This window comes from Anopheles maculipalpis, chromosome 3RL, assembly GCF_943734695.1.
Source record: "Anopheles maculipalpis chromosome 3RL, idAnoMacuDA_375_x, whole genome shotgun sequence".
Taxonomy (NCBI): domain Eukaryota; kingdom Metazoa; phylum Arthropoda; class Insecta; order Diptera; family Culicidae; genus Anopheles; species Anopheles maculipalpis.
The window spans coordinates 85926191-85950415 of NC_064872.1; the positions used below are offsets into that span (position 1 = coordinate 85926191).

General features: G+C 43.7%; 4 protein-coding genes across 7 annotated transcripts in view; 2 read left to right on the top strand and 2 right to left on the bottom strand.

The window, feature by feature from the left end:
- Window positions 1-24225, bottom strand: part of LOC126561112 (gamma-soluble NSF attachment protein) — a 487575-nt gene that overhangs the window by 441289 nt on the left and 22061 nt on the right. The gene's annotated exons all lie outside the window — the stretch shown is intronic.
- The window catches only part of LOC126562375 (arginine kinase), a 310846-nt gene that overhangs the window by 230711 nt on the left and 55910 nt on the right, over window positions 1-24225 (bottom strand). The window lies entirely within an intron of this gene.
- Window positions 874-8721, top strand: LOC126565958 (uncharacterized). Its single transcript, XM_050223158.1, has 4 exons — window positions 874-1075; window positions 5094-6756; window positions 7231-7343; window positions 8519-8721. Exons 1-4 carry the CDS (start codon window positions 874-876, stop codon window positions 8719-8721), a joined length of 2181 nt encoding a protein of 726 aa, XP_050079115.1.
- On the top strand, window positions 10182-15888 carry LOC126565960 (probable chitinase 2). The gene is made up of 5 exons (XM_050223159.1): window positions 10182-10191; window positions 11593-11718; window positions 14345-14509; window positions 14580-14775; window positions 14889-15888. The coding sequence occupies exons 1-5, from the start codon at window positions 10182-10184 to the stop codon at window positions 15886-15888; spliced, it is 1497 nt and encodes a 498-aa protein (XP_050079116.1).

The following is a 24225-nucleotide window of genomic DNA, read 5'->3' on the forward strand; positions in this document are numbered from 1 at the left end:
GACAGGCGAGAACTGTCAAATACCCAGCTGTCATGTGCTGGGCTGCTTACCCGAAAGGAATGGTGATGTTGTTTAGATATATTTTATGGGTTTCGTAGGTGTTAATTTTCGTTCGTGTTGTTTTTCCTTTTGTTTGTGGCCTTTTTGCAAAAACGTGGAGGTGTAAATTTTATTGCAGCCAGTCGTGAGCTGTGCGTTATTTCGACGGAAAGTTTTGGTGATCAACGAGCGCAAACGGTGGCAGTGAGTGAGTAGAGCAGCAGTAACAAAAAAAGTGTTCCGCGGTGTCAACAACAGCAGCGCAGCTGGGGCAACCCATCCGAAGGCAATGGGAGTAGTTGCATTGGCGGAAGTAATAACAGCAGCTGCCTAGAGTACATGTAACCCAGCGCAACCCAGTGCGGCTTTGTTTCGCGAGAGATCAACTGCACTCACGATCATCCAGCCATTAGGCGTCCACACGGCGTCCTTGACTTGGGAAGAGAGAAAATCCATAAGGTAAGAACTTTACCCACTTCCCTATCCGTCCCTCCGATGTGCAATATGTGCGCTGATTCATTGTCAGGAACGCTAGAAGAAAAGCGCTACTTCGTGTTCTGTTCGTCCAAGGATATCCATGAGCGCGAGACAATTCATTAACATCAACCTACCATATCCGCCGTGTCACTGTGTCATCTACGCCATTGGATAGACTTGCTAGTGACCTCGTAAAACGTGAAGCACGGGTATCCCTTGGAGTCTATTACTCTTTTCAGCAGTAGTTAGCAGCAGCAGCAGCACAGCCTCTGGTAACCAAATTTGGCTAGTATTGATTGTACGATTTTTCTCTACACCCGCGTTGGTCGAGTAACCTTGTCAACCACGCAGTAAGCGATGGATCGACAGTTTATCCGATCGTTGGCGGAGCAGCAGCAGCAGCAGCACCGTACGGAAGATCACCAACTTGACAAGGGTGTGCTGGATGCTGACACAGTACATCGGCCACCGTGCCATACAACAGAGTTGGCAGTGGAAGAAAGCACAGATGCGGTTACCGCTGCGGACAGCTCCAGCTCGGCTCGTGGTACCGCTAACGGTTTGTTCCATCTCCATAGAAGCACTGAATGTTTTAGCTGTGCACTCTACTATGTGCCGCTGCATCTGCCGGACTAACGTAAACCGTAACGGCAGAGCAGTGTGATGTTATCCTTTCGCAAAAAAAAAACCCTCTGTCCTATGTCTTTACATTTGAGTTCGTTTCGTAAGATTATGGTTTTTTTTAATATAATTTTGTTACTCTTTTCGTATCTCTTTTCTCGATGTAATACAGTGTGCAAATGTTTATCATCACACGTACCTGCATGATCGAAACGGATTTCATAGTGAGTTCGAAAAAGTATTCAACATGTATAGAAAATTCAACCGAGTATACCAGGGAAAAGCCAAAAAAAGCAAAGAGGAAAAGCCTTGAGAAATTTGTATAAAATTAGCGCAAAAGGAGCTGAGAATACGGCACCGAGTCGTAATACTTAAACCAAAATTTAAAAAAAATTACACAAAATACATAGAACAAACGTCGATGGTGTAAAAAAGCTGAAGTAGATGTAGGAAAGTAATGTTGGGTTCTAGTAATCTCGATGCCAAAAAGATTGAAAGATCATACAAATGTTTAGAGAAATTCGACGCAATATTAATTTAGGTTCTGCTCAATGTTACTATCCACACTATCGCTGCATCTAATAAGCTAAATTAATACTTTTTGGACTCTCTGCAAAACAACAAATCTTACACGATCGTCACGTACACCCAATCGTTTAATATTATTGTATTCTACTCATCGCCATCCTCTTGGATCGGACATGCTGTACGCTATACAAAAAAGCACATGCAAGTGCCAGTACTCTCCATTTTTCCCTTCCTTCGCTCGCTTATAACCCAGGTGGGTGATAGCAGTGGTAAATATTTTTCGTTTACACCGTTACCCTTCAAAGCCTTTGCCCGCACCCTGCATCACTACATATCCGGCCGCCACCATGGGAACGGTGCAAATTGGATCCGAGAATGGTAGCCTCTCCGCCGGGTGTAGCACAACAACGAAAATCGACATAACAATGAATCAAACAAACTTAAACCTAGGACAACAACAAAACTCATCGACAACAATCTACTACTCACGACAATGACAAACAGGAGGCCATCCATGCAGGCCCGAGAAAGGGAGGAGCGTTGGTCAGCGGAGGGTGTGTGTATGAAGATGCTAGGATCACCCTGAAGCACATTGTGCAGGCTCGTGTTTCTGTGCACTTTTACTATTATCAGTTACGGCCTGTGACCGGCTTGAAGTTTGTGGATCAGCTTACCAATCCTCCTCCTGCTCCCACTGTTATGATCGTTCATTCAAATGACGAATCGCGAATTGTTGGTGCAGACACACACGAACACACAGGCGCTCGCACTTGGTGGCCCGGTTACATTAATCTCATCGGAATGTGTTTGTTTTGCTACAATGACACGCTGTCCAGTCGTGGCTATGGACTTTTACTTATTGGCTTACTGTTTATTCAACTTTTGATAATTTATAGTGTTGTTACAATACGGCAGTGTACCGTCATTATTAATTGTAAATAAATAAATAATTTATAGTACTGTCTGTATTGCAAAAATGCTCGATCGTTCACATCCTATTCCGCTTTATTTAAACCTTGGAAGGGGTTTCTTTGTTGAAAGTACTTCCCATAAACAGACTTGAAATAACAGATGAGATTTTAAATGTTTTTTTATCGATTGTCCGTGTGTCCTAGCGATCCATTCAACCATCCAATAATTTTTTGTATCGTGTCTTTTATGTACAGTTCAAATATAATAGTGTTATCAGCCGCATAGTCACGTCCAGAAATCCAAAAAAATATCTAATTTTGTTAGTATTTTTCATAAATTTTTCGTAAAATTTCGTGTTCTACAAAAACGATTTCAATGCTCCCGTTGATCTTAGTAAATATACCCCAATTTTCTGAATAAAGATTCGAAGCAAAAGTTCTTATGATGCCGAGTTCATTGTGCTCCAACATTTTTTTTGTTTGGGCTTTTGAAGCTGATAATTATCTAATCTTCGCATTAATCACCACCCTCCAAATACAAATACGTCTGATGACGTTTTCCTTTTCCTTTTATGGCACCCTGTATTATTCTCTTTTCTGTCCTGTTCTTTTGAATGCAGTTCTAAGTTTTCCACCTTAATATTTGCACACCACCGGTAATCAGGCGCACGCGATAACTTCCAGTGCGCAGCTTTCCGTTTCAATGATTACTGGCGGCGCGACATTTGTTGACAAATGGCCCAAACCGTATGGGTCTACCCTTTTCTGTGTGCCAATGCAGCTACGCACGACATGATTCTATAAATGGTCCTGATAAGCGGGCACCAATGGGGAGGGCTGGGTGAGGATGAGCGTGACATTCGGTGGACCACGAGGAGGATGTGCACCTATCCGGTATACGATGATCCACCGGGCAAACATGTGGTGTTTGCCCCGTGTTCAAGGTATTGCTCCGATTCCATACGGATTCCTCGTGCGAAACCACCCCTTTTAACCAGAGCCGTGGGAGTGAGTGTGTTGGCAACTTTAACGCACACCAGTGCACACAGGTTTTTGCGATCAGCACCGTTGCGTGTACGTCCGGATCGGTTTGTCCGGCAGTACATGGTTAGTCGCGTTTCCGAGAACATCTACGTGCTATTTGCTCTCCATCGGGGTGGGTTGCATATTCGGGTTGCAAATCATGTTTGAGGTGATATTTTTGGAAAGAATGGAAATTGAACATCTGCTCCGATACCTGGACGCTGGGAAAGGTGATACGATAGAGGAACGATCGTCACAGTTGCACCGTATCCGTTCGAGACATATAAGTGAGTTGTGCGGTTTTGAAGTTATGATTAGTTCGGTGGTTTTTGTTTGTGGAAAAAATGAGGATTCGTGTATTTTCTGTGGCAAAATTAGACAATGCATCTATGTGAGAGTCCTTGAGAATTTTTAGGGAGACGTCTGTGATACGAGTCTATTGTGGAAAATTTGTGAAATAAATTATTTGTAGAAGATCGCCATATCGTTGAGGTTCTGGAATGCTCTGTACACCTTAGCCCTAGAACATAAATAGAACTCTTAAAGAGGAGTTGTGATTGCAGCATATACATAGATTGGTTCGTGCGAGACAATAATTCTTTATTTGGAACATGAATCATCTGAGCTCCATCTGTTCTCCAAATTTTGATTTGGATTCTTTGTAATTGAGCATTTTGGCAGCATTATGCAGTCAGTTGTCGAACCGTAATTGAAATTGGGTAGGATAAAACAGGATCCTACGAGACATCAAACATCAGAAAACCCTTGCAAACCATACCAAATCATATAGAAAAAATACACTTTTTACTTACATTACATTTTATGATATGCTCCAAAACTGTGCCATATGATTGCTAATATGAAATTCTGCAAATTCGACGAAAGACTTGCGACGAAATTTCTCACACGTTAAGTTGTTTGTTAACATTAACATCGAATATCAGACATTACACATATTGGTGTGAAATTAATATTTACTTTTTGTTTATTAAAGACCGATAATGACGCATTAGAATTGGGAATTTCTATTACCAGGATGTATTTGTTGTGAGGTTTTGAAAAGATATCTACAACCATTTGTCAACAGAAAAAAACTGTGTTAATATTTTCTGTGTTTGTGTCCAAAGAGAACAGCACGTTTCGTTGTTCGGTATAAAGAAAAGCATTTAATTCCCTATTAATGTATCTCCTTTATATACGTACGTGCAACCCTATTTTCCATAGTGACACAAAGTTTTGTTTTATAATAGTTTCGATTGTTTTCTCTCTAGAAGGTCTTCCTATTAGGATTGACGTTAAGCCATTTTGTTTTTCGCACGTTTTCTATCAAAATCTTTGCTGTAATGTGTTGGACCTTTATCGATGTTTCAGCTTCTCTTTTTCTCACCCTATTCTATTGCCGTTGCACAAATAATGGTTATTTAAATCTCACTCAAAATACCCACTTTTTCAAAGCTGTATACTAATTGTGTTCAACCATTTTATTGTTTCTAGTTCGATCCCGTGTACGGTACTGGCTGAACGATATCGTCGATGAAATGCGAAAGAAAAGTCCCGCCTCGGTACAGAAATGGGTCGATTCGATACAAATACCAACAGCTGGAAGTTCCGGAGGATCGGCAGATGTCGATACCGTTGCCCCTACCAACACCCAGGAGGATGAAGGTCCGCCGACGGCATGCGAATCAAACTTTTCTCGGTCGAAACAGTTAGCGGCTGCCGATGGATCGCAACAACCGGATGGATTAGATCCTGAGCACGATTGGGAGGGGACAGTAGAACCGCACGAAACGGAAATGGAGCCGGATGATGATCAGCAGCAGCTTGCCTTTTCTTACGATACTCTAGACCGTTCCGATCGACAGGAATGTGTACTTATCGAAGCTAACCTTAAAAAGAACGTTCCATCGGAACCGGTAGAAAGCTCTTCTCTTGCCACCAGCACACCGAAATCAATCAAATCCGACGAAGCTACAAAACAGTCGCCCGTAACGGAAGCAACACCCGGATTGTCTATTCGGAACTTTTTGTCAAAAAAATCGCTCCTCGGCAAATTTAGTCGATCGGGGTCGAATCTCGTCGAACAGAGTCCTACAATGAGCGTGGCGGAGGGTGCGCTTTCTGCGGAAAATCCGGACACGGGAAAGAATACGGAGGAAGGAATCTCGTCAGCGTCCTCACGCTTCGTGGCCGGTAAAAGCAAATTAAACGAATTTTACGACAAGCTCAACATGAACAAAGCCAAGTATGGATTAATTAAGGCAAAAAAGCTCGACATTCGCCAAATGCTCAGCGGCGGAAGTGGCAATTGTGATAGTACCGATGGACGAAACATGCACGAACCACCACCGCAGTCTTTACATATACAGCCAGCCGCAGATGATGGAGAGGACAGGGAGCTGGCAAGCGAGTCGGAACATGAACGATCCGTGTCACCGGTTCACCTGCACGAACCGTTGGAAGTGAGCGTGGTCGATGTGGATCCATCCGATGCGTACGAGTTTTCTTTCGACGAATCGTTCCCCAAATCAGACGAACTTATCCCGGGCATGATCAGTGAGGAAGATGAGGAAGAAAAGGAAAACATACTCGATGGCGGTGCGTCAGTGATGGTGGGCCACGCGTACGATGCGTACCTTAATCCACCGAAACCCAAAACGCACCGTATGGGTATCGGACGTATTGGGCGCAGTTCGAGTGAAAATCCGCGGGCCACCGCACGGCGCTACAATCTGATGGAAATCGGACGAAGCTTTAGCGAGATGAACGATGATGATGATTCGTTTGCGATCAGCGAGTGCAATAATAGCTGTCCGAACCCTTCGTCGCTTAATACGAGCTCAAGCATCAACAATGGCAGCATCAACAATCTTACCCGCTCCGTACCGGTTAGTCCAATACCGCGTACATCCAGCAAGCTTAGCATACAGCAGGATCCACAGCAGCACCAGTTACAGCAGCAGCAGCAGCAACCGTCTCAAAGGCGTCGTAGTACGATGCTGGTAAAGGATAGTTCACTGCAATCCGATTCCAGTCGTTGCTCGAGTGTGGAAAGTTTGCTGAATGCGCGCAAACCGGACCCGGAAAAGATACTGCTCAATCTGGGCTTTGGACCGGCACCGCACAGTACGGATGTGTTGGCAAAGATACCGAAACGGTAAGTGCTGTCTGGAATTGTAGCGTACGATCATCGACGGATGATCGTTTTTTTTTATTCATGAAGGACGGCCGTATAGGCCGTATTGCTAGACGATCGGGCAGACAGAGCAACAAATTTGAATCCTTATTTCATAAAATCGAACTTTTTTTTTATTTTACTTCAACGTGATGGTTGTGCCGGGCAGGGAATAGGACATTAAGAATGATATGTTATAAGAATGATATTACTCTTTTAACGGATCGGACCTTTTGATCTAATGGTTCGCTCAAATCCGTTTTACATACTTCTCTCATAAAAGAGGTCTTAAACAGGAGATCATAATCTTTTATTTCAGTATTTTCTTCAAGTATGATTTCTTGACCAATTGAACAACTAATTTGATTTATAGATGTTCGGATATAGATTTGGGACACTGTCGTAAAACGCTTCTCTTAATAAAACATATCAATTTCCTCTTGCTCTCCTCCGTAGGTTCCTTAAACCATCCCAAGTGCGTGGAGTCGATACGGAAGCTTTCCTCCGACAGCAGCAACTGTCGATGCACATCCATGAGAATAGTGTTCTCGGTTATCGGGGACTAGTAGGTGAGTTATTCAGCATCAACTCCACAAAGCCGTTGAGAATAACAGTTGGTGGTGGGTTGTTAGGACCTTGGGTAGTACATACAAAGGCTTTATCATATAAGACCAGGCCTACTGAAGGTGACTCTCGTCGTAATCACGTCCGTTTTTTTCTTCTCCTCATTTCGATTCTTTCTTTTCCTTTTCAACAAAATTTCACGCCCCATTAGCCGATTACGAAAAGCTGCACATTTTGCAGCGCTTTCAGTCGCGACCCATGTAAAGATAAAAACATAACCTCATAATCGTCCTGCTGGGGTTGGTGATGGTCGATGGGTACATCGTGTTAGCATAATTTCATCCTCATCAAACACACACACCTAGGATCGTTCCGGTACGAGGCGAGAGTTGTTCGTTCTCTGTGTATGTGTGCCTGGTTCGTGTCACCGGATTCGTCACACACATTCGCTGAGGTTTCTAACATGCTAGTCTAGTCTATTAGCACCTTACTCCCCGCCAAACTTAATGTACTTTACACGATCTTTTGTGCATATATCATTAACAATCGCGTCGAGAAGCTGTAGTTGCGAAGAGGATACCAAAACAAGTGTGGCTAGCAACAGGCGCACAAAAACAGAGAGAGAGAGGGCGCGAAAAACCCCGTGTAAGCTGTAACACAAATCGCATTTTTCACCTTCTCTGTGTATTTGTTGTTTGTGGCTGTTATCTATTTGCTTGTTTTCATCTTGCTTGTTTTTTTTTTTTTTGTAGAAATGTTTTGTAATTTAGTACCTTATTATTATTAGTGTCTTATTAATAGCACGTGTTTGAATAACTTTCTATTTATTGTGCATTACTTACCATCATTATATATTGATAAATCTGCACTGCATGTAGTAAATATCGAATCTAAAGAATTTGACATTTAATGAATTAAATCCATGACATTATTTTGTTAAATGTACATATTCATTAAAAAATGTTTGTTTGATTTATTTTTCTAAACATTTTAATTACTCTTAACTGTACTGTATATGCTCGCTTGTACTTGTCTTATATTTGTAAATTCATTATGCCAATTATTTTAATATATTGCCTTCGTGTTTTGAATGAAGTGTTTGTTTGCTGTATTGTTTTTAAACAACTACAATTCTATCACCATATCAACACTAAACATTCCCGACCTTCCCCATCTTTAGGTAATCCGCACATTCCGCCCTCGATGATTGTGGCCAAAATTATGGAACGGTTTCAGGAGAATGACACTAAGACCCGGCTAACGGCCGCCGGTGTTCCGCTGCTACAGTCATCCGACAGCCGCAATTCGTCCGGTCCACCGTCACCAATTCCGATGACACGGCATGCCTCTCTAGCGACGTCCGACGGTCGTCTCAAATACTAGCATCTCGATCGACATCCGCCATGGATTGGGTTTGAATGGAGTGGTCAATCGGGTGATCCTCAAGTGATACTTTTAACGGCGCAGCAGCACACAATTACTGTGGGATGGATGAGATTTTACTGTATGCTTAACTTTTAAAACAGACAGCGAGTAGGTGATAGACACGCGCACCTCATTTTACTATTCCCAATTTTTGGATAATCGTTTTATATAGCGGCACACCACATTTTTATCTACCTGATACTACTACTCAGAAAAAATCACCGTACTATTGTACCCTTTTTATACTTGTACCCACTTTCCCCGAGCGAGCTTTGATGAGATTGTAGACTTTTTAGATCTGTACTATTCCTTTTTCTACTTCTCACGACGATCAGCATTATTTATATTGGGAAGCATGTAGGTAAGCGGAAGGAAAACACACACGGAACTCTAGCTAAAAGCAAAAGTGTTAGCATCATAGGAGAATCATACTAAGCGGTTACAAAGTGGCTAAAAGTAGTGAAGACTGGTTAAAATGGAAAACGCATTCCTGCTACAAAAGTCTACCTTTAGTTTATCTTTTTTCACCCTCAGTTAGCAATTGGCAATCTCTGCTTCTTAAGCCTTGTGATGATGATGTGTGAGCGTGTTGTGTAGGATTATTTACTTTAGGTAAAGGATAGCTCTATGAATGGTGTAAGATATTAGATATTCCACTGTTTATTTTTTGTTTTGTTTTTGGTAGTAAAGTGCACGGTGGCTAAAATAGGCAAGCTGAAACAGGAAAAGTAGACTCAAACAACAGCATCACAATACAATCAAAATCCCCAGAGAATGATCAAATGGCATGAGCTTACGGGACTCATAACTAAGATTAAAGTCGAGTCCTTTAGTAACAGGGGAACACAACGTTAGAAAAGAATTTTACATCAATCTCTCTATCTCTCCTTTCGAATGCATATCTAGCAGCATAATTTACATGTCTTTCCACACTGTTAGGGCTTTTGGTGTGAATTTTTGCACACTGTAGAAAATATATCTAAAACCTACTAAAAATGTTTCATAATTCGATTAAAAAAGAAACCACTCTGTCCAGTTAGGGAGATACCGTTAGAACCATTTTATAAAACTGCACATATCTCAGACCGGAGAGAAGAAAAATCGATTTTCGGGTTAGAAAATGTTTTGAAAATGTTCACTCCGTTATTCCTGTTAGAGTCTGTTACAATCGGGAAAACGCAATGCACTTGTTAGATGAATAAAAGTTGTAATGTCGGTCGACCAGATACGCACAAGATGGGACCAATTTATCTCGTGTAATACAGGCAGCTGTAGCAGTACTAATGAAAGAAACTATTGTACAATAACTTTCAACTTCGTCTGGAATGTATCGGACGGCATGGATATAAACAGAGCCTAATTCATTCTGCATGAACGATTTATTAGCATGGCTATTTCGCGCCTAGTCGATGACCACGATGATTGACCGTGAGATTTAACTGCGCTAGACATGTTCTTGTGCAGTTATGTTAATTCGCAGGTCAATGCCATTAAGCCACAAAAAACTGATCAAACATTGCTTATAACATCTGGTTTGTGAACTTCAATGATTTTATTGTAAAAGTAATTAAACTATAAATGCCTGCGTGTAAGAATGATTTCCCCTTTGTACATCTAAACTACATGAACCAGTAAAGAGACATTCCTCTTGATGTCTTAAGCTGTATACATACATTTCAAATTAACTTATCCGAGACGATCGACTAAAATCGGCAGAATCCTGCATTAAAATTGCGTATTAAGAACCACCGTAAGTTCTGTTAAAGAGTTCCAACATAAATATATTAAGTTACTTTATTTTTATTGTAATATCATTACGCAACATTTTCTTCAACTCTGTTGTAAATAACAAATTAAATAATTTTTTTTAAGTCTTATATTATTAGCCCTAGAACTGGGCTACTTTCTAAAGCTAGACAACGATATCGAAAATCGGTACGCTCTCGGACTCATCTAGAATAGTTCCCAAATGGGTCACGAACGCTCAACCTATGCTTGGTAGGTGCGTTCGCATGTTATTTCATACAAAATTGAGCTGATGGATTCATCCATCGAAAGACCAGCGTAAAATATGTATAGAGCAAGAGAGAACTTGAATGTGCTACGCACTTCGACGATTTCTCTCGACAACCTCCCACCGTACGGAAGAGATAAAATAGAGAGCCGAGACCATCAGCAAATGAAGTTCCAACAGAAAAAAGGTACACCGGTGATGGTATTGGTGGCCGCTAAGAAGTAGTCCACACTGTGGCAAACAAGCGCCACAGAAAAACTACGGGCCTTATTTGTGTCCGCGACTTCGTAGGCTACGGTCGCCCTACAACTGCCGTGACGACTCTTCTCCTCACACAAAGCTTCTCCTCAGCAATCTCCCACTACGTTCTTCATCCCCCAGCTCGGTTCCCCCTCCTTACCCGCGTGCGGATCACTATAGAAGAAGGAGGAGGGTTCGTTTCTTCGTGCGCGTTGATGTCGTGGCGATTCTTGCAGCTGCACTCTGGTCTGGTTCCCTTCACTTGCTTCATCGTCGGTGGCGTGTGATATTTTAGCTTTTAAGGCGTATAAGGTGTGTGCACCGTACCGTAATAGTGATGCGTTTTTGTTGAACCACAAATCAAAAAAAGGTTGTGTGAATTTTGGGCTCTTTTTTCGACGCCGTTATCGCGGTTTCGGCACGACGCGAAAGTTTGTGAGATAGTGATCCAGTGTGAACAGTGTGTGGCTGAAAAAACAAGCAGCAAAACCGTGTAACAAGTGTCGGTATCAACTCGCAATCGTTCGGAAACCGTCAAAGAAAAGTGTGATAAAGCAAAACACAACACTGATCAGCAAGATCAGAAGCTGCAAACAACATCATTATGGAACCGATGAATCGATTGCCACGGGTTGGTTGCCTAATGCCTTTACTGTCGCTGGTACTGTTGCTACACAGCGGTTCTGGGAGCGGCGCTAAAGGTATGTATCGTTCGCTACGCGCAACTGCGCTAGAAAGTAAGAGCCTAAAGGCCACATGTCAAGACAACGTAAAGCTAGCCCTCACCAGGGGCTCATCTTTCGTAACGGGCATTCGGAGTCATCATAGAGAACAAGTTTCTCCTCATCTTCGACGGTGGGCTTCATCATCCAATCTGCGTTCTTGGTCAACGGGTGTTTGTGTGCGTACGAGCCACGCACCCGGTGTGATTGTGGCCTTGGAGCAGTTCGTTGAAACGGTCGTAAAAACAGGCCTGGTATCGACTCCGCTGGACTTCCTGATCGCGTCCAATTACGCGGACTGCTCTAGCGGGCATGATGATGACTGATCAACAGCGATCGCCATACGAACAATGCGTTCTTGGGAAAGTTGCACAGAACTTTGAATTCTAAATGGGAAGTATGAAACAGAGCACAAGAACTCTGAGATGATTTGTGATTCATCACGGAACAACTTCCTTAGAACAGAGCGCAAAAAGTTGATGACGCTTTAAAAGCTGTTACTAATCGTGCTCCACTTTTCGAAACACATGTATCCTTCCAGCAGGCGAAGAGTTCTATGCGGTTCGTTTCCGGGGTCTCGATTGATTCCGTTACTGAAGCGAACTCATGACTCATTGCTTGCAGCACGTCTTGCTAGCAGTAAGTATGCGTGTGTGCCAATTAAAACTGTTTCCTCGTGAAAGTTACTCCACTTTACCATTTGGACTGCTGCTAGAATGGATCAGCAACGCCGCCACACACCGTGTGTAGGTCAGAGGCGAATGGGATTAAAGATATGGGGAAGACGATCGGTATTTTTAGGAGTTTTTGAAAATTTTAGACCCAGACACCGACACGAGGTGCTAATTTACACGATCCCTCACAACGTTTCGGTTGAGAGGGTATGTTTTTTTCGGTGAGTTTTGCGTGGTCCGCCTGATAAACAGACCGATTTGTTCGATTTGATGTTCAAGATAGCTTCTAGATTGCTCTCTTATGCATTAACACACCTAACATCTCTAGAGGATAATTTTAGATCTAGATAGCTAAACAGTTTATAGGGGAAAAGAGCATGAAAAACTCTTATAAAGACATATTTATGGTGGGACTTACTAAAAATCTTATTCTATAAGCTGTATGCTGATTGTTCTATTCGCACAAAGTTTTTTCTTATTTTAACATATTATGTTTTTCTTATTATATTCAAATTTTGAAATGTTAGCCTAAAAGTTCTCCATTCTTCTTCTTGGTTTAAAGACCTACTAGGTTAACCCGGTCATCAAATGGAGACTTGTTTGTATCACATAGTTGAACAGTCACTCCTTAATACGGAGGAACAGTCTGGATGGGATTTAAACCTTTACCCTTACAAACGGACCTCCCCTAGATCTAGAGGTTTGATATGGACTTTAAACTTCACAACAATTTGGCGAGTAAATTGGCAATCCAATTACTTTGATTGCCAATTTACTCTCCAAAATCTACAATAACTTCCAAATATTAATAACAATACAGCTAGGCCATTACACATGAAGTAAAAAGTCCAACAATGAATAAAGCTTTTCATTAGTTGAAGTGTTTTAGTTCTGATCAAAAGCTGCGTCGAAAAAAGTCTGTCTCTTGTAATGGAGATACCATACATAAGTTTATAACAGCATCTATTATCCATAGAGGTGTTGTAACCTAATTTTAACTGTACCTATACTAGTATGAAAACATGACAAACATAGTTCGTCATTACTTCACTACCTTTCCAACATAGAACCAACATTTCCAGGAACTGGAGAATAACTCCTACGACGATGAAATGCTTGTATTGTATCAAAAAACCATACCAGTCTGCCGGTACACAACACCGGACAACACGGAACGATAATGAACGTTCCTTCTCTGTTGGTGAAGCAAACATGTTACTTACGTTTGTAAACAAACCGCGCGTGCGTACGCCTCCCCAGCTGATGGTTGAGCTGGGCTTTTCCCCTTTCGGATTCGGTAACTACAAAACAACAGGAACGACAGTAACCCATCCATTATCGCTGGTGTTTCGGCGGTGCCGAATCGATGTATTTGAAGGTCCGTTTCTTCCGGGAAATCAAACCCACCAACAAAGGGAACGCATTGTTACTTCGAAGCAATATGAGGTTTTCTGTACCTTTGCCGACCCGGCAAGAATTTCAAACTATTATTTGTTTGGAGGTTTTAAAGTATGCTTTAACGATTCGAAGGTAAAACATTCATAGGAATCCTAAAGAAGCATCGTTTGGAAGCATAGTTTTGGTGGCAAAAATTCCTTCGGCTGGTGGGTCGTTTGCCTTGCAGCATAAGATTCCGCACGAAACCTTCCTCTTTTACACTCGATACCCACCGATGCCGATGGCCTTATCGAAGGGTATAGTGTATGCGCATGGTATACATCCAACAAGCCCCCGGACGAGAAACCCATCGAAGCATGACGCATTCGGGTGAGTGGTTTTCGCAGTTGCACATGCCCTACCATTTCATTGCGGCTGGCGGCGATTTGGTTTTCTTTCTATCGTCCCCTAACTAACCCGGTAGTACACCATAAGGCCCAACTTTTGTGACAATTTCCTGCTAGTCTAATCGTTGTAATCCATTTCATACACAGTAACGGACCATGATCGTGTAGTAACGTGTTATATCTCCACCTGGGCGGTATACCGTACCGGCAGTGCATCCTATCCGCTGGATGCGTTCGACCCGACCCTCTGTACCCATGCCATTTACGCGTTTGCCGGTTTGGATGAGGAGAAAAATGCTATCAAATCACTTGGTAAGTTTCCACGATTTTTAAGGAACCATTATGCTAGAGTGAATAACTCTATGATCTTCCTTTCTTCTAGATGCTTGGCAAGATCTGAAAGATAACTATGGCAAGGGAGGTTACGAGAAGCTGACGGGGATGCGTGCAGCCCATCCTCATCTGAAGGTTCTGCTAGCCATTGGAGGTTGGAACGAAGGTTCGGAGAAATATTCCAACCTTGCGGCCAATCCCGAACGGAGACAAGCGTTCGTGAAGAATGCGCTCGACTTTATCAAGTAAGTCTCACCTCAGAAGGCCTCAGAAATTTCTCTTCTTCGCCTGGCGGAGTTCCTGCCACATTCACCACGCTTTTTTGTCACTCATTCTCTCTTTCCCTATCTCACTTCAGGCAATACGGATTCGATGGACTCGATCTGGATTGGGAATACCCGACCCAACGCGGTGGTAAGCCTGCGGATCGCGAAAACTTTGTAGCGCTCGTGCGTGAACTTAGCCAAGTGTTCCGGAAGAACAATCTGCTTCTAACGTCGGCGATCGGTGCGGGAAAAGAAACGATCGACGCAGCGTACGACGTTAAGCAGCTGTCCAAGTATCTTGACTTCCTGCACATTATGTGCTACGATTACAACGGCAGCTGGGATGGCCGGATTGGTGCTAATGCACCACTTACCAGCCGTGACTTCCTGAACGTGGAGTACTCTATCGAGCATTTGCTTGGGCTCGGGGCACCGGCCAGCAAGCTTGTGCTGGGTCTTCCGTTCTACGGTCGCACATTCGTCAGCACAATAGCTAAAGCACGGCTCGGTGATACGTCGGATAAGGTCGGGTTCCCCGGACCGGCCACCAAGGAGAACGGCTTCATGGGCTACAATGAGGTGTGCGAGGAGCTGAAGCGTAATCCATCGGACTGGACGCTCGAATGGGACGCGACCGCATCCGAGATGGTAGCGATCAAATCGAACGGCTCCGTGTCGCAGGTCGTCGTGTACGATAGTACGCGCTCGATCGCAAACAAGGTACGGTTTGCGGTCCGTCAAAAGCTGGCTGGACTGATGGTATGGTCCATCGATACGGATGATTTTAATGGGCTGTGTGCATCGGAGGAGGACACGTACAAAGACTTTGGCGATCGAGATCGGGTGGCACTATCGATTCCTCCGCCGGTTAGTGGAAAATATCCGCTACTAAAGACGGTCAGCAATGCCGTCATCGTGGCGTTGGATGAGCTGACGCAAGAGAACGTTATCCCACACGAGCCGGACGAGACGCCGGCGGCAGGTGGTTCGAGTACGGGACAATCGTCGGGCACCACATTGGTGTCCGTAAGCTGGCTGCTGGGTGTGGTGTTGTGCTTATTGGGTAGTGTACATTTCTCAACCGTAGCGTAGTTGGTTATACGATGCGGCAACGTGCTGGCTCTGTAAGTTTACTTGTAATTAAATTCCCACAAAAGTTGCCAAAAAAAAAAAAAAATTTTAACCGATACGACGCGTCTGGTGGAAAGAGATGATCTTCCGATGACATAGTGATATCCGCGTTGAGTACAGAGCAGCTTATAATAGCACATACTATTACAAATGAACTGGACGTTTTCGTATTTGTTCGTTTAAAGTCATTTTTCTCGAAATACTATTAAAACAATAACTACAGGTAGATTGATAAAAACAAATGTCCTTTAAGTTAGCCTCGATCTTCTAATGAGGAGCTTTACTACAACCAAGTAAAATCTATCAACTTTCTATTATTGGCTATATCCTGCAGAAGCATGAGTATCCAGCAAGTTCCTCAAATAGGTGAGAAAGTTATCCGCTTCATTCAACCCCTTTAATTGAAGCTGCAATTCTACCGATACTTGTGGGATCTTCCTAGTAGATCCTTTAAGTACGCGCTCAATCCTCGGCCGATCGTGTACCGTAATGTCCTCCAACCGGTGTCCCAGCTCATACTCAAGCAGGGCACGCGACAGTTCAAAATCAGCACAGTTAAGCGACATAATTACCGGATCATCTCCATCATCCTCCAGTTTCGTCACCTCCCGGGCACCTTTGCGAAGCGCATGATGCAGGAACCGTTTAGCCCACTGAACCTGTTGCAGCCTAATCGCTTCGTACAGTGCGATCCGATTGGATTGAAGCGCGAGGTTAGGTTCGTACTCCATTACCAAGTCGAGCATTTCGATGGAGTCAGCCTTAGCGGCCAGCTGTAATAGGGTAGCACCCTTTACATCCTCCATATCTACCGGGAACCGATCGTAGTCAAGCAATAGTTTCATCAGCGAGATGGTATTGATAAATGGAACCGTTGCCGCAATGTGTGCTGGTGTTTGACCGAAAATGTTCTTCACACTGGTGGATGGTTCCGGAAGCTTAAGTAACCGTGCCACAACTGTCTGATTTCCACCGGTGGTTGCGGTGTGTAGTAGGGTGTTGTGGCAGATTCCATCGGTTAACTCGAACAAACCAACTCCATCGGCATTGCGTAGATTGCGCTGGAGACATTCGTCTAGCAAGTACAGTACCAGCGTACGAGCAGGATGGTCTAGAGCCGAATGAATGGACGTTGTTCCGTAGCTGTCTGGTAGTAAAGGATTTGCGCCCATCTGCACTAATTGCTGGACGAGTTCTTGCTCACAGTGTGCCTCAATAGCCAGCTGCAGTACTGTTTTCCCTTCGGTACCGCTAGAATTTAGTATGTCGGCTAGATCGATCACTCGACTGTCCGGTTTGTACATGTCGTACAAGCAGCAGACGTTTTCTATGCGCAAAAAGTGTGTACTATGGGAGGCATTTTTAGAAAATGTGGCGTACACCGGTGTCTGCGGTGTGTTGATGAACATTGAATCGGTGATGTTACGCAAATCATGCAGATTGTCCACCATTGAGGAACTATCTCGGAAGCTTACATCAGCACAGCAATCCTTTATCTTCGCATAAGCAGGTACGATAAAATTTATGGACATAGCTCCAACATCAATCGGCCACTTCTTCAAATGTATCTTCTCGTCTGATGTCGAATGGAAGGTTTTTATTCTACCGATCATATCATCACAGCATGACACCACATTCCACCGACCGTTCTTCGCTATTTTGCAGTGCTCAACGGTGGTGGAATCGACTAAGAACACAATATTACCCAACACTCCAATATCGTCGATCCGGCGCACACTGAACGATCGCTCGAGGAGTGCACGTAGCATCTGCGAGTCACCCGTTTGTGCCGCACAGCACGGCGCGTTGCTTCCGTCCAGCGTCGTGAACTCCTCGACGAAAGCGATCGTTCGCCAACGTTGAAGTACCTTCAAGTACATCGCGCTATGATCGGGATGGGATACAGCTATTGCTGCAAGTTGATCGTCAATTTCTCTCCATATAATATTCCAACCGGATTGTTCGTATCCTTGTGTAATTGCTTCATGCAATATGGTTGAACTATCGAGCCAACTAAATCCAAGCACAGCCAATGCTCGCACCATTCTACTCGATGCCGTTTCAGCGCGCAACGCTACCGAGAAAGGATGTTCTGCCACTGTGCCGTAAATTGAACGATCGATCGTCTTTACTTTTCGTACCAACGCAACCTGATTGTACAGTACGAGCAGAAGCAAAACATTCGATTCGGCATCTTGGTAGCCGTGCATATGCACATCAACGCGTGCCCCGGTATCCAACAGCAACCGCACACACTCCCAGTGGTTGTTAAGGGCTCCCCTGTGGATGGCAGTTGACAGTACGCTTGAATCCAGTGTGCTGGGCGGAAATTTTTCGAGCAAGTACTTTAAAACGTTACACCTTCCAAAAGTGCTAGCTGTTTGGTAGCATTCACGTGCCATATCCAACGCCCATTGTCGTTTGGGCTGGAGAAAGTACCTCAATGCCGTATCATTGTTCGCTTTTATGGAAGTTCGAAGCAAAGACAGAAACACATCATCATCGATATCGGTTTTGGCCACAATGGGACGCAACAAATCGTTCCAGTGCAGTACAATTGTCCATTCTAAAGCTTTCGAACCTAAACGGCACGCTTTTCGCGCCAAAAAATTAGCACATGAGCGTGCTCCGCGTAGGATAGCTTTACATACAATCTCTTGATATTCTTCGGTGGCAACGAATTCCTTACAGCAGATGTAAGTTAATTTCATGAAACATTTTTCATTACCCCAATCCAACAACTGTGCCAACGCATCCGTTCTTTTCAACGCTGCTTTAGTGAGTATCACTTCGGTACATGGGTTAGAGAGAACATCTGGCCACGAGTAGAATTCCTCCCTAGGAAATGGTTCCCGTGCGTCTAGGAACTTAACGGCAGCTTCAAAATCACGTCGTATTATTGCACTCTCGAGCAGGTACTTCGGATCATCTCGGAGAGACTGGTAGTTTGGGATGTAAAGACTAAGGTACGCCGAAATGGACGGATCAAGTACGGCGATCCCTTGTACGTGGTGGACAATCGAAAGATAGGTTGCTGGATAGTGATCAACGTTTGGTGAGCTACAGAACAAGCTTTTTATTTCACCGCCAGAGGAACGTATCAGCTTACTCAATTGTGCAGGATTGTTCGATTTGATGGCTCCCAGGAGTTGCTCCTGTTCCTCAACCCAGATGGCCGTATCTTCCAATGTTGGAAAGCGTAACTGTCGATCCTGCTGTTCGCTAGATTTTCTACTATCAAACAAACAAACCTCCGTGTTGGCAAAGATGTACGCATTAACGATCAGCTTCGCGTCACCACTGTCCGTCAGCAGATTGTACGACATGGAATCATGTGCCAGCAGGTTGCGATAGTTTTTCCCCTGTATCATCGGAATGCGATGCTTGACGTAGTGAAAGCTATCACCAAAGTATCCGACGGTAGTTAGCATTTCACACAGCTCGAGCTGCAAATGTTCAAGGGAAGCGAGAATGTCCTGCTGCAGGATTATAGCACCAACATGCAGCACATCCACCGTGCGTATATCGTTCTGCTCGAGTATCGATCGTAACTTGGCGCGCCGTTCATCGAATAGATTCTGCAGGTATTGCTGATCAGCCTGGCGAAGTGTGCGCACGTGTGCAGTGTTCCAAGGAATCCCGAAACGCTGTCGGCAAAACGATTCCAACACCTTCCATTTGTTGTCGAGGAAGAAAATGTTCTCATAATACGGACGTAACATCTTATTCAACAGCTGTACTGCAGCTTCGTCTATCCTGTCATGGGTGTCTCCAACAAGCTGCTCGATCATTTCTCGTGTACGAGAAAGATAGTGGCTTTCCGAAGCTGAAACTATCGCACCTTGTAGCAAAGCAAGCTTGGACGCTACGGGTGTAGGATCGATCCACGTTAGCCGTGGATCTAGCCATCGAAGGTGCGACAAGCTCGTCACGCAAGGGTCCCACTTGGTACAGATGGTTTCGAGCAGTCGGTATGGAGTTGGGAACGAATCAATCTTCCAGTGCAGCAAACTCCGAATCGTTGCGATACAGTGGCAGGAAAAGCAAGTTGCTCGAAGACTCTCGAAATTTAGCTCGGATTCGTTTGCTACCATCACCTCCAGCTCTTCCACGATCGAACATTGCACGAGAAAATGCTTTTCTAAGTTCAGGAATTGACAGGTTTGTCCAATCAGGCCCTCACGCAATTCTGCAAACAGTTTCTTTGCATCGGAGAAATACTTTTGAACATCCTGCAAAGCACCCTGCTGTAATTCAAACATCACATCCCGTACACCGGCAAAGATTAGCAACGTTCGCAACTCCCGCAAACTACTACACCGTACCAATGTCCCGTAGAAACTGCGCCGGGTTTCTGCTAGCACTATGACCAACAGCAGGCTGATCGCCATCCTTATAACGGCCGTATGATGCGGTAGGACACTATAAATTCGTCGTTCCAACTCACCGTCTACTAGCAGCTTCGGGAGCGAGAATTCCCGTGCATAATTATTACGGTGGAATATTACAGTATCAGCAAACGCCTCGGTTAGTATCCGTTCCATGGCTTCTATTAAACGCCCGTTGGGCATATTTGGGGTACTTTTGGTATTTTTCAACGTCTCACCCAGCACGGTAACGGCGCGCTTGAGACAATCGTGAAACACTTCCACATTTGCCGGATCGACAGTTGGCACCCGTGCAAAAGTGGTGACGACTTTGTCGAGCGAGTACAGTTGCCTCATTGCATCGTAACACTTTCTTATCTTGCGTCTGATTCGACGATCCTTGCCACGCATCAGATGTTCCAAGTCAATCGATTCGCTTGCTACAATTTCTGCTACGATCTCTGAATCGCTCAAGTCAGTCCGTTTCGTGCGCGCCATTATTCGGCAGGCAACATTTTGTGGATGCTGCACGTACTCCAGTCGGGATTCTAGTAACGTGATGAGATGATCACGGTGTGTTTGCTGCATAGCTTTGAGCTCGACCATCTTTGATTCGGACCAGCGTTTGTCAACTTTTTTCAACTTTTGTAACATACTTTTTATGATCGTATCTTTGCTGTTGGATCCGGCCATGCGCTCCTGAGGATTTCCCCCCATACCCAACAGTTTGATTCTCTGTACCAGCTCCGCCATTAAACGATTCTTCCGTTCGGCGATAAAGCTCTCGCCCGCCTTCATCAACGACACTAGCTCTAGCTCGGTATTTTCGACACAGTTTTTGGCGAGAGCTAGCTGAAAGGAAATCATACGCATCGCGTCCACTACCAATCGCTTATTCACTAGAAAGCGATAAACCTCAAACTTGGCACATTGGTTATAGATGTTTACAAAAATGGCCAGACAAAATATCGCTTCCCGCAGGGGCAGATAGTCGAGAAATGGTTTGTGCTGCAAAAAGTAAAGATGGTTGTGCATGACGTGCAGCCGGTACAGTAAACGATCGTCAACATCCTCATACATGCCGGTATCATACTTCTTCGCTATAACGCTCCAACAATCGCTCATAACATCGATTTGATCCTTCCATTCGTCGGTGCTTTTCGTCGGACCATTTCCCGACAAATGTCTGTATCCATAGTCGGATAACTTCCACAGCACAAACATTCGCAAATTTGTCGCTAGCGGAAACCTTTTAACATTTAATTTAGTTACTGCCCAAGCAAGGCACTCAAATAGCCGCGTCTCGCTGTATTGCTTTATGGGGAGAAACATCCGGAACAGGTCCAGCGAATTATGCTTTAGTATCCTATAGCATGCGGTTCGATCGTCCACTCCATCGATCACGATCTGTATGATGTGCTTTAGCAAACCGATTGTTGACTGATCGTTCTGCGCTTGTGCTGCTGCTGCTGCTAACTTGGCCAGCACTGTATGGCTCTCGTCATCGACAATCATCTCACTGTCGTACAGTCCACTCTCTAGCAGGCAGCGCATCAAACCCAGATGACTCACGGCACTCGTTTGCGTACAGCAGTAGGCTAGTGGAGAATGGCCGTACCTTAGCTTGAACTTCAAAATGGTTTCGATAGTTGAATGCTGGAGGGTGTAAGCCAATCCCTGTTCGTCCTTGTTGCTGATCGCTTTGAACAGTTTATCAACGTACAACGAATCTCCATCTTCACTTTGAGACATGTGTAATCGCTACAACAAAACAAGCTAACCGCACTACGATGGATTCACTGCCAAGCGTTTGCTGGTTCATATGAGGGATGATATGCTCCCACGTTACAATCACTCTCTTTCACCCTTTCGTTTCTCTCTGCATTTTATGCTCTCACACCGCGTACTGACGGGGGTCGAATGGGAAGAAACATGCAAGAGAATTGGAGTTAACGCGCGCTATTGCAGGGTTTGGCAATGTTTGGCGGATAAACGTCTGCCACGTGGATGTAGAAAAGAGAAATATTTTAATAATTTTTAGGGGCTTGTTTCCTAATGACAAAATATCCAATTCACAACTTTTTTTTACCTTACAATGACCTATTCTATCACACTTATTTCTTCTGGTCATGTTATTGTAGGAGGTTTTTGAATGTCTGACGTTCTTAATGTGTAATCAAAAAACAAAAGCTCTCTTGCTTTAGATTTTGTAGACAACCCAACCTACCTAGACCAGGTCTAGTAAGCCAATCGAAACCCGGCGTAACCTAATAGGTCGTTAAGTTAAGAAGAAGATCAAGGAAAAACTTTTTATTCAAACGATGTCCTGACATCGATCATTTAACATGTGAAAATAGGAAATTATAATATTCTTTACAAAGTGTTTACTAGAAGCTACCAACAAGAATCAAAAGAAGATACGAAACTCGAAAAAAGTGAGGTGAGGAATTTGCGACAGGATAACGTAAAAAAGTGGATCTTTACGCTCAACTACAGTGTGTCATGTTGAACTACATAAGTTTTCCGGATTCTAGTGAAGCAAATGACCTAGTGGAAAACCTCTGCACACGCGGCACGGATCCCTCGTCGAAAGCTTAATCTTATCAAACGAGTGGAGTGGAAAGCCCTCGAACAACAGCAATCTAAGAAAGACTTCTCCTATATCTGACTGACAAAAGGAAACTTAGAACACGTGGAGAAACAGATCATCAAGTTAAAAACGCTTAAGGAGTTTTTTAGAAGACTTTGAAGAAAAAATAAAGTAAAGATCCTATGCGGTAAGCAGTCATTTTAAAAATCTTAACGGAGCACTACATATAAAACACACAATTTTCTTCCCATGCTCAAATCTCAAAAATGTATCTTCGTATTCCTGTTTTTATTATTAGCCATATTCGCGCAGCATCACATCTGATGCTAATGTGCGTTTCTGTGCGTATTTTTTTAACAAATCAATACATAATATTTATTACCATTTTTCGCCGTTTCAGACACTTAAACACTAAGCGCACAGCGCACGTACCTGGCATGCGTCAGCGTTGTGTCGCTTGGATTGTTGTTATACGTACTATTTGTGTTAATATTGTTTTACTCACGCACGCAGAAACCGCACCAAGCGCTCATAAGCGTTGCTTATTTATAGTTGTATCTTCCTGCAGGTTGGAAGCCACCCCAATGCCGTACAATACTTTAGAAGAACTTATGATTGTAGTTAAACATGCCTGTTTACATAAATTTTATTCAACGTCGAACCATAAATCCCCCACTCACATCTTCCGTGCCCGAAAAAGGATTGATCGTTCGTCGTCCGTTACTTGTACATTGCAAAACGTGGATGTTTGTAACACCCTCTTTGAATGCTACTATCATTAGTTTGAGCGAATTATGTTCCGTTTTGCCGTTTTGTCGTTTTGCACATAAACTCCGGACACTTTACATTGATTTTTGCGTCATTGTTTCTGTATTATTAGATTGTTTTGCACTACGTTTTCTTTGCACTAAAGGATTAACTGTTACGAATGTTTAATCAGGACCAGCTGGAAGGATGGAACTAGGTTTGTTGACTGAGAATCTACCATTTTTTAACAAAATAAAACCAAAAACACTCCAAACCCTTCTCGAACTCTGAATCCTAAGCAATTCGGTACAACAACAATAATTTGCAATATAAAGCTTTACCTAGGTTAACAGCGCTCAAAGGAGAAAAAAATCGCTATTACAATTGTGCTATTTCTGTTGTGTAAAGGCGGTTTTGTCTACTAAGTGATTGTGAGGGGCGTGGACATACATGTTCATATATATTTACACTAAACACTAAATTACTATTACTGTCACCCCCTGCTGTTGACAGCGACTGAACTGAACTGCATGACACGGGAGGAGAGTATTAACTGGAAGATCCTACTGTGCGCTAAACGATCCATGACACCAT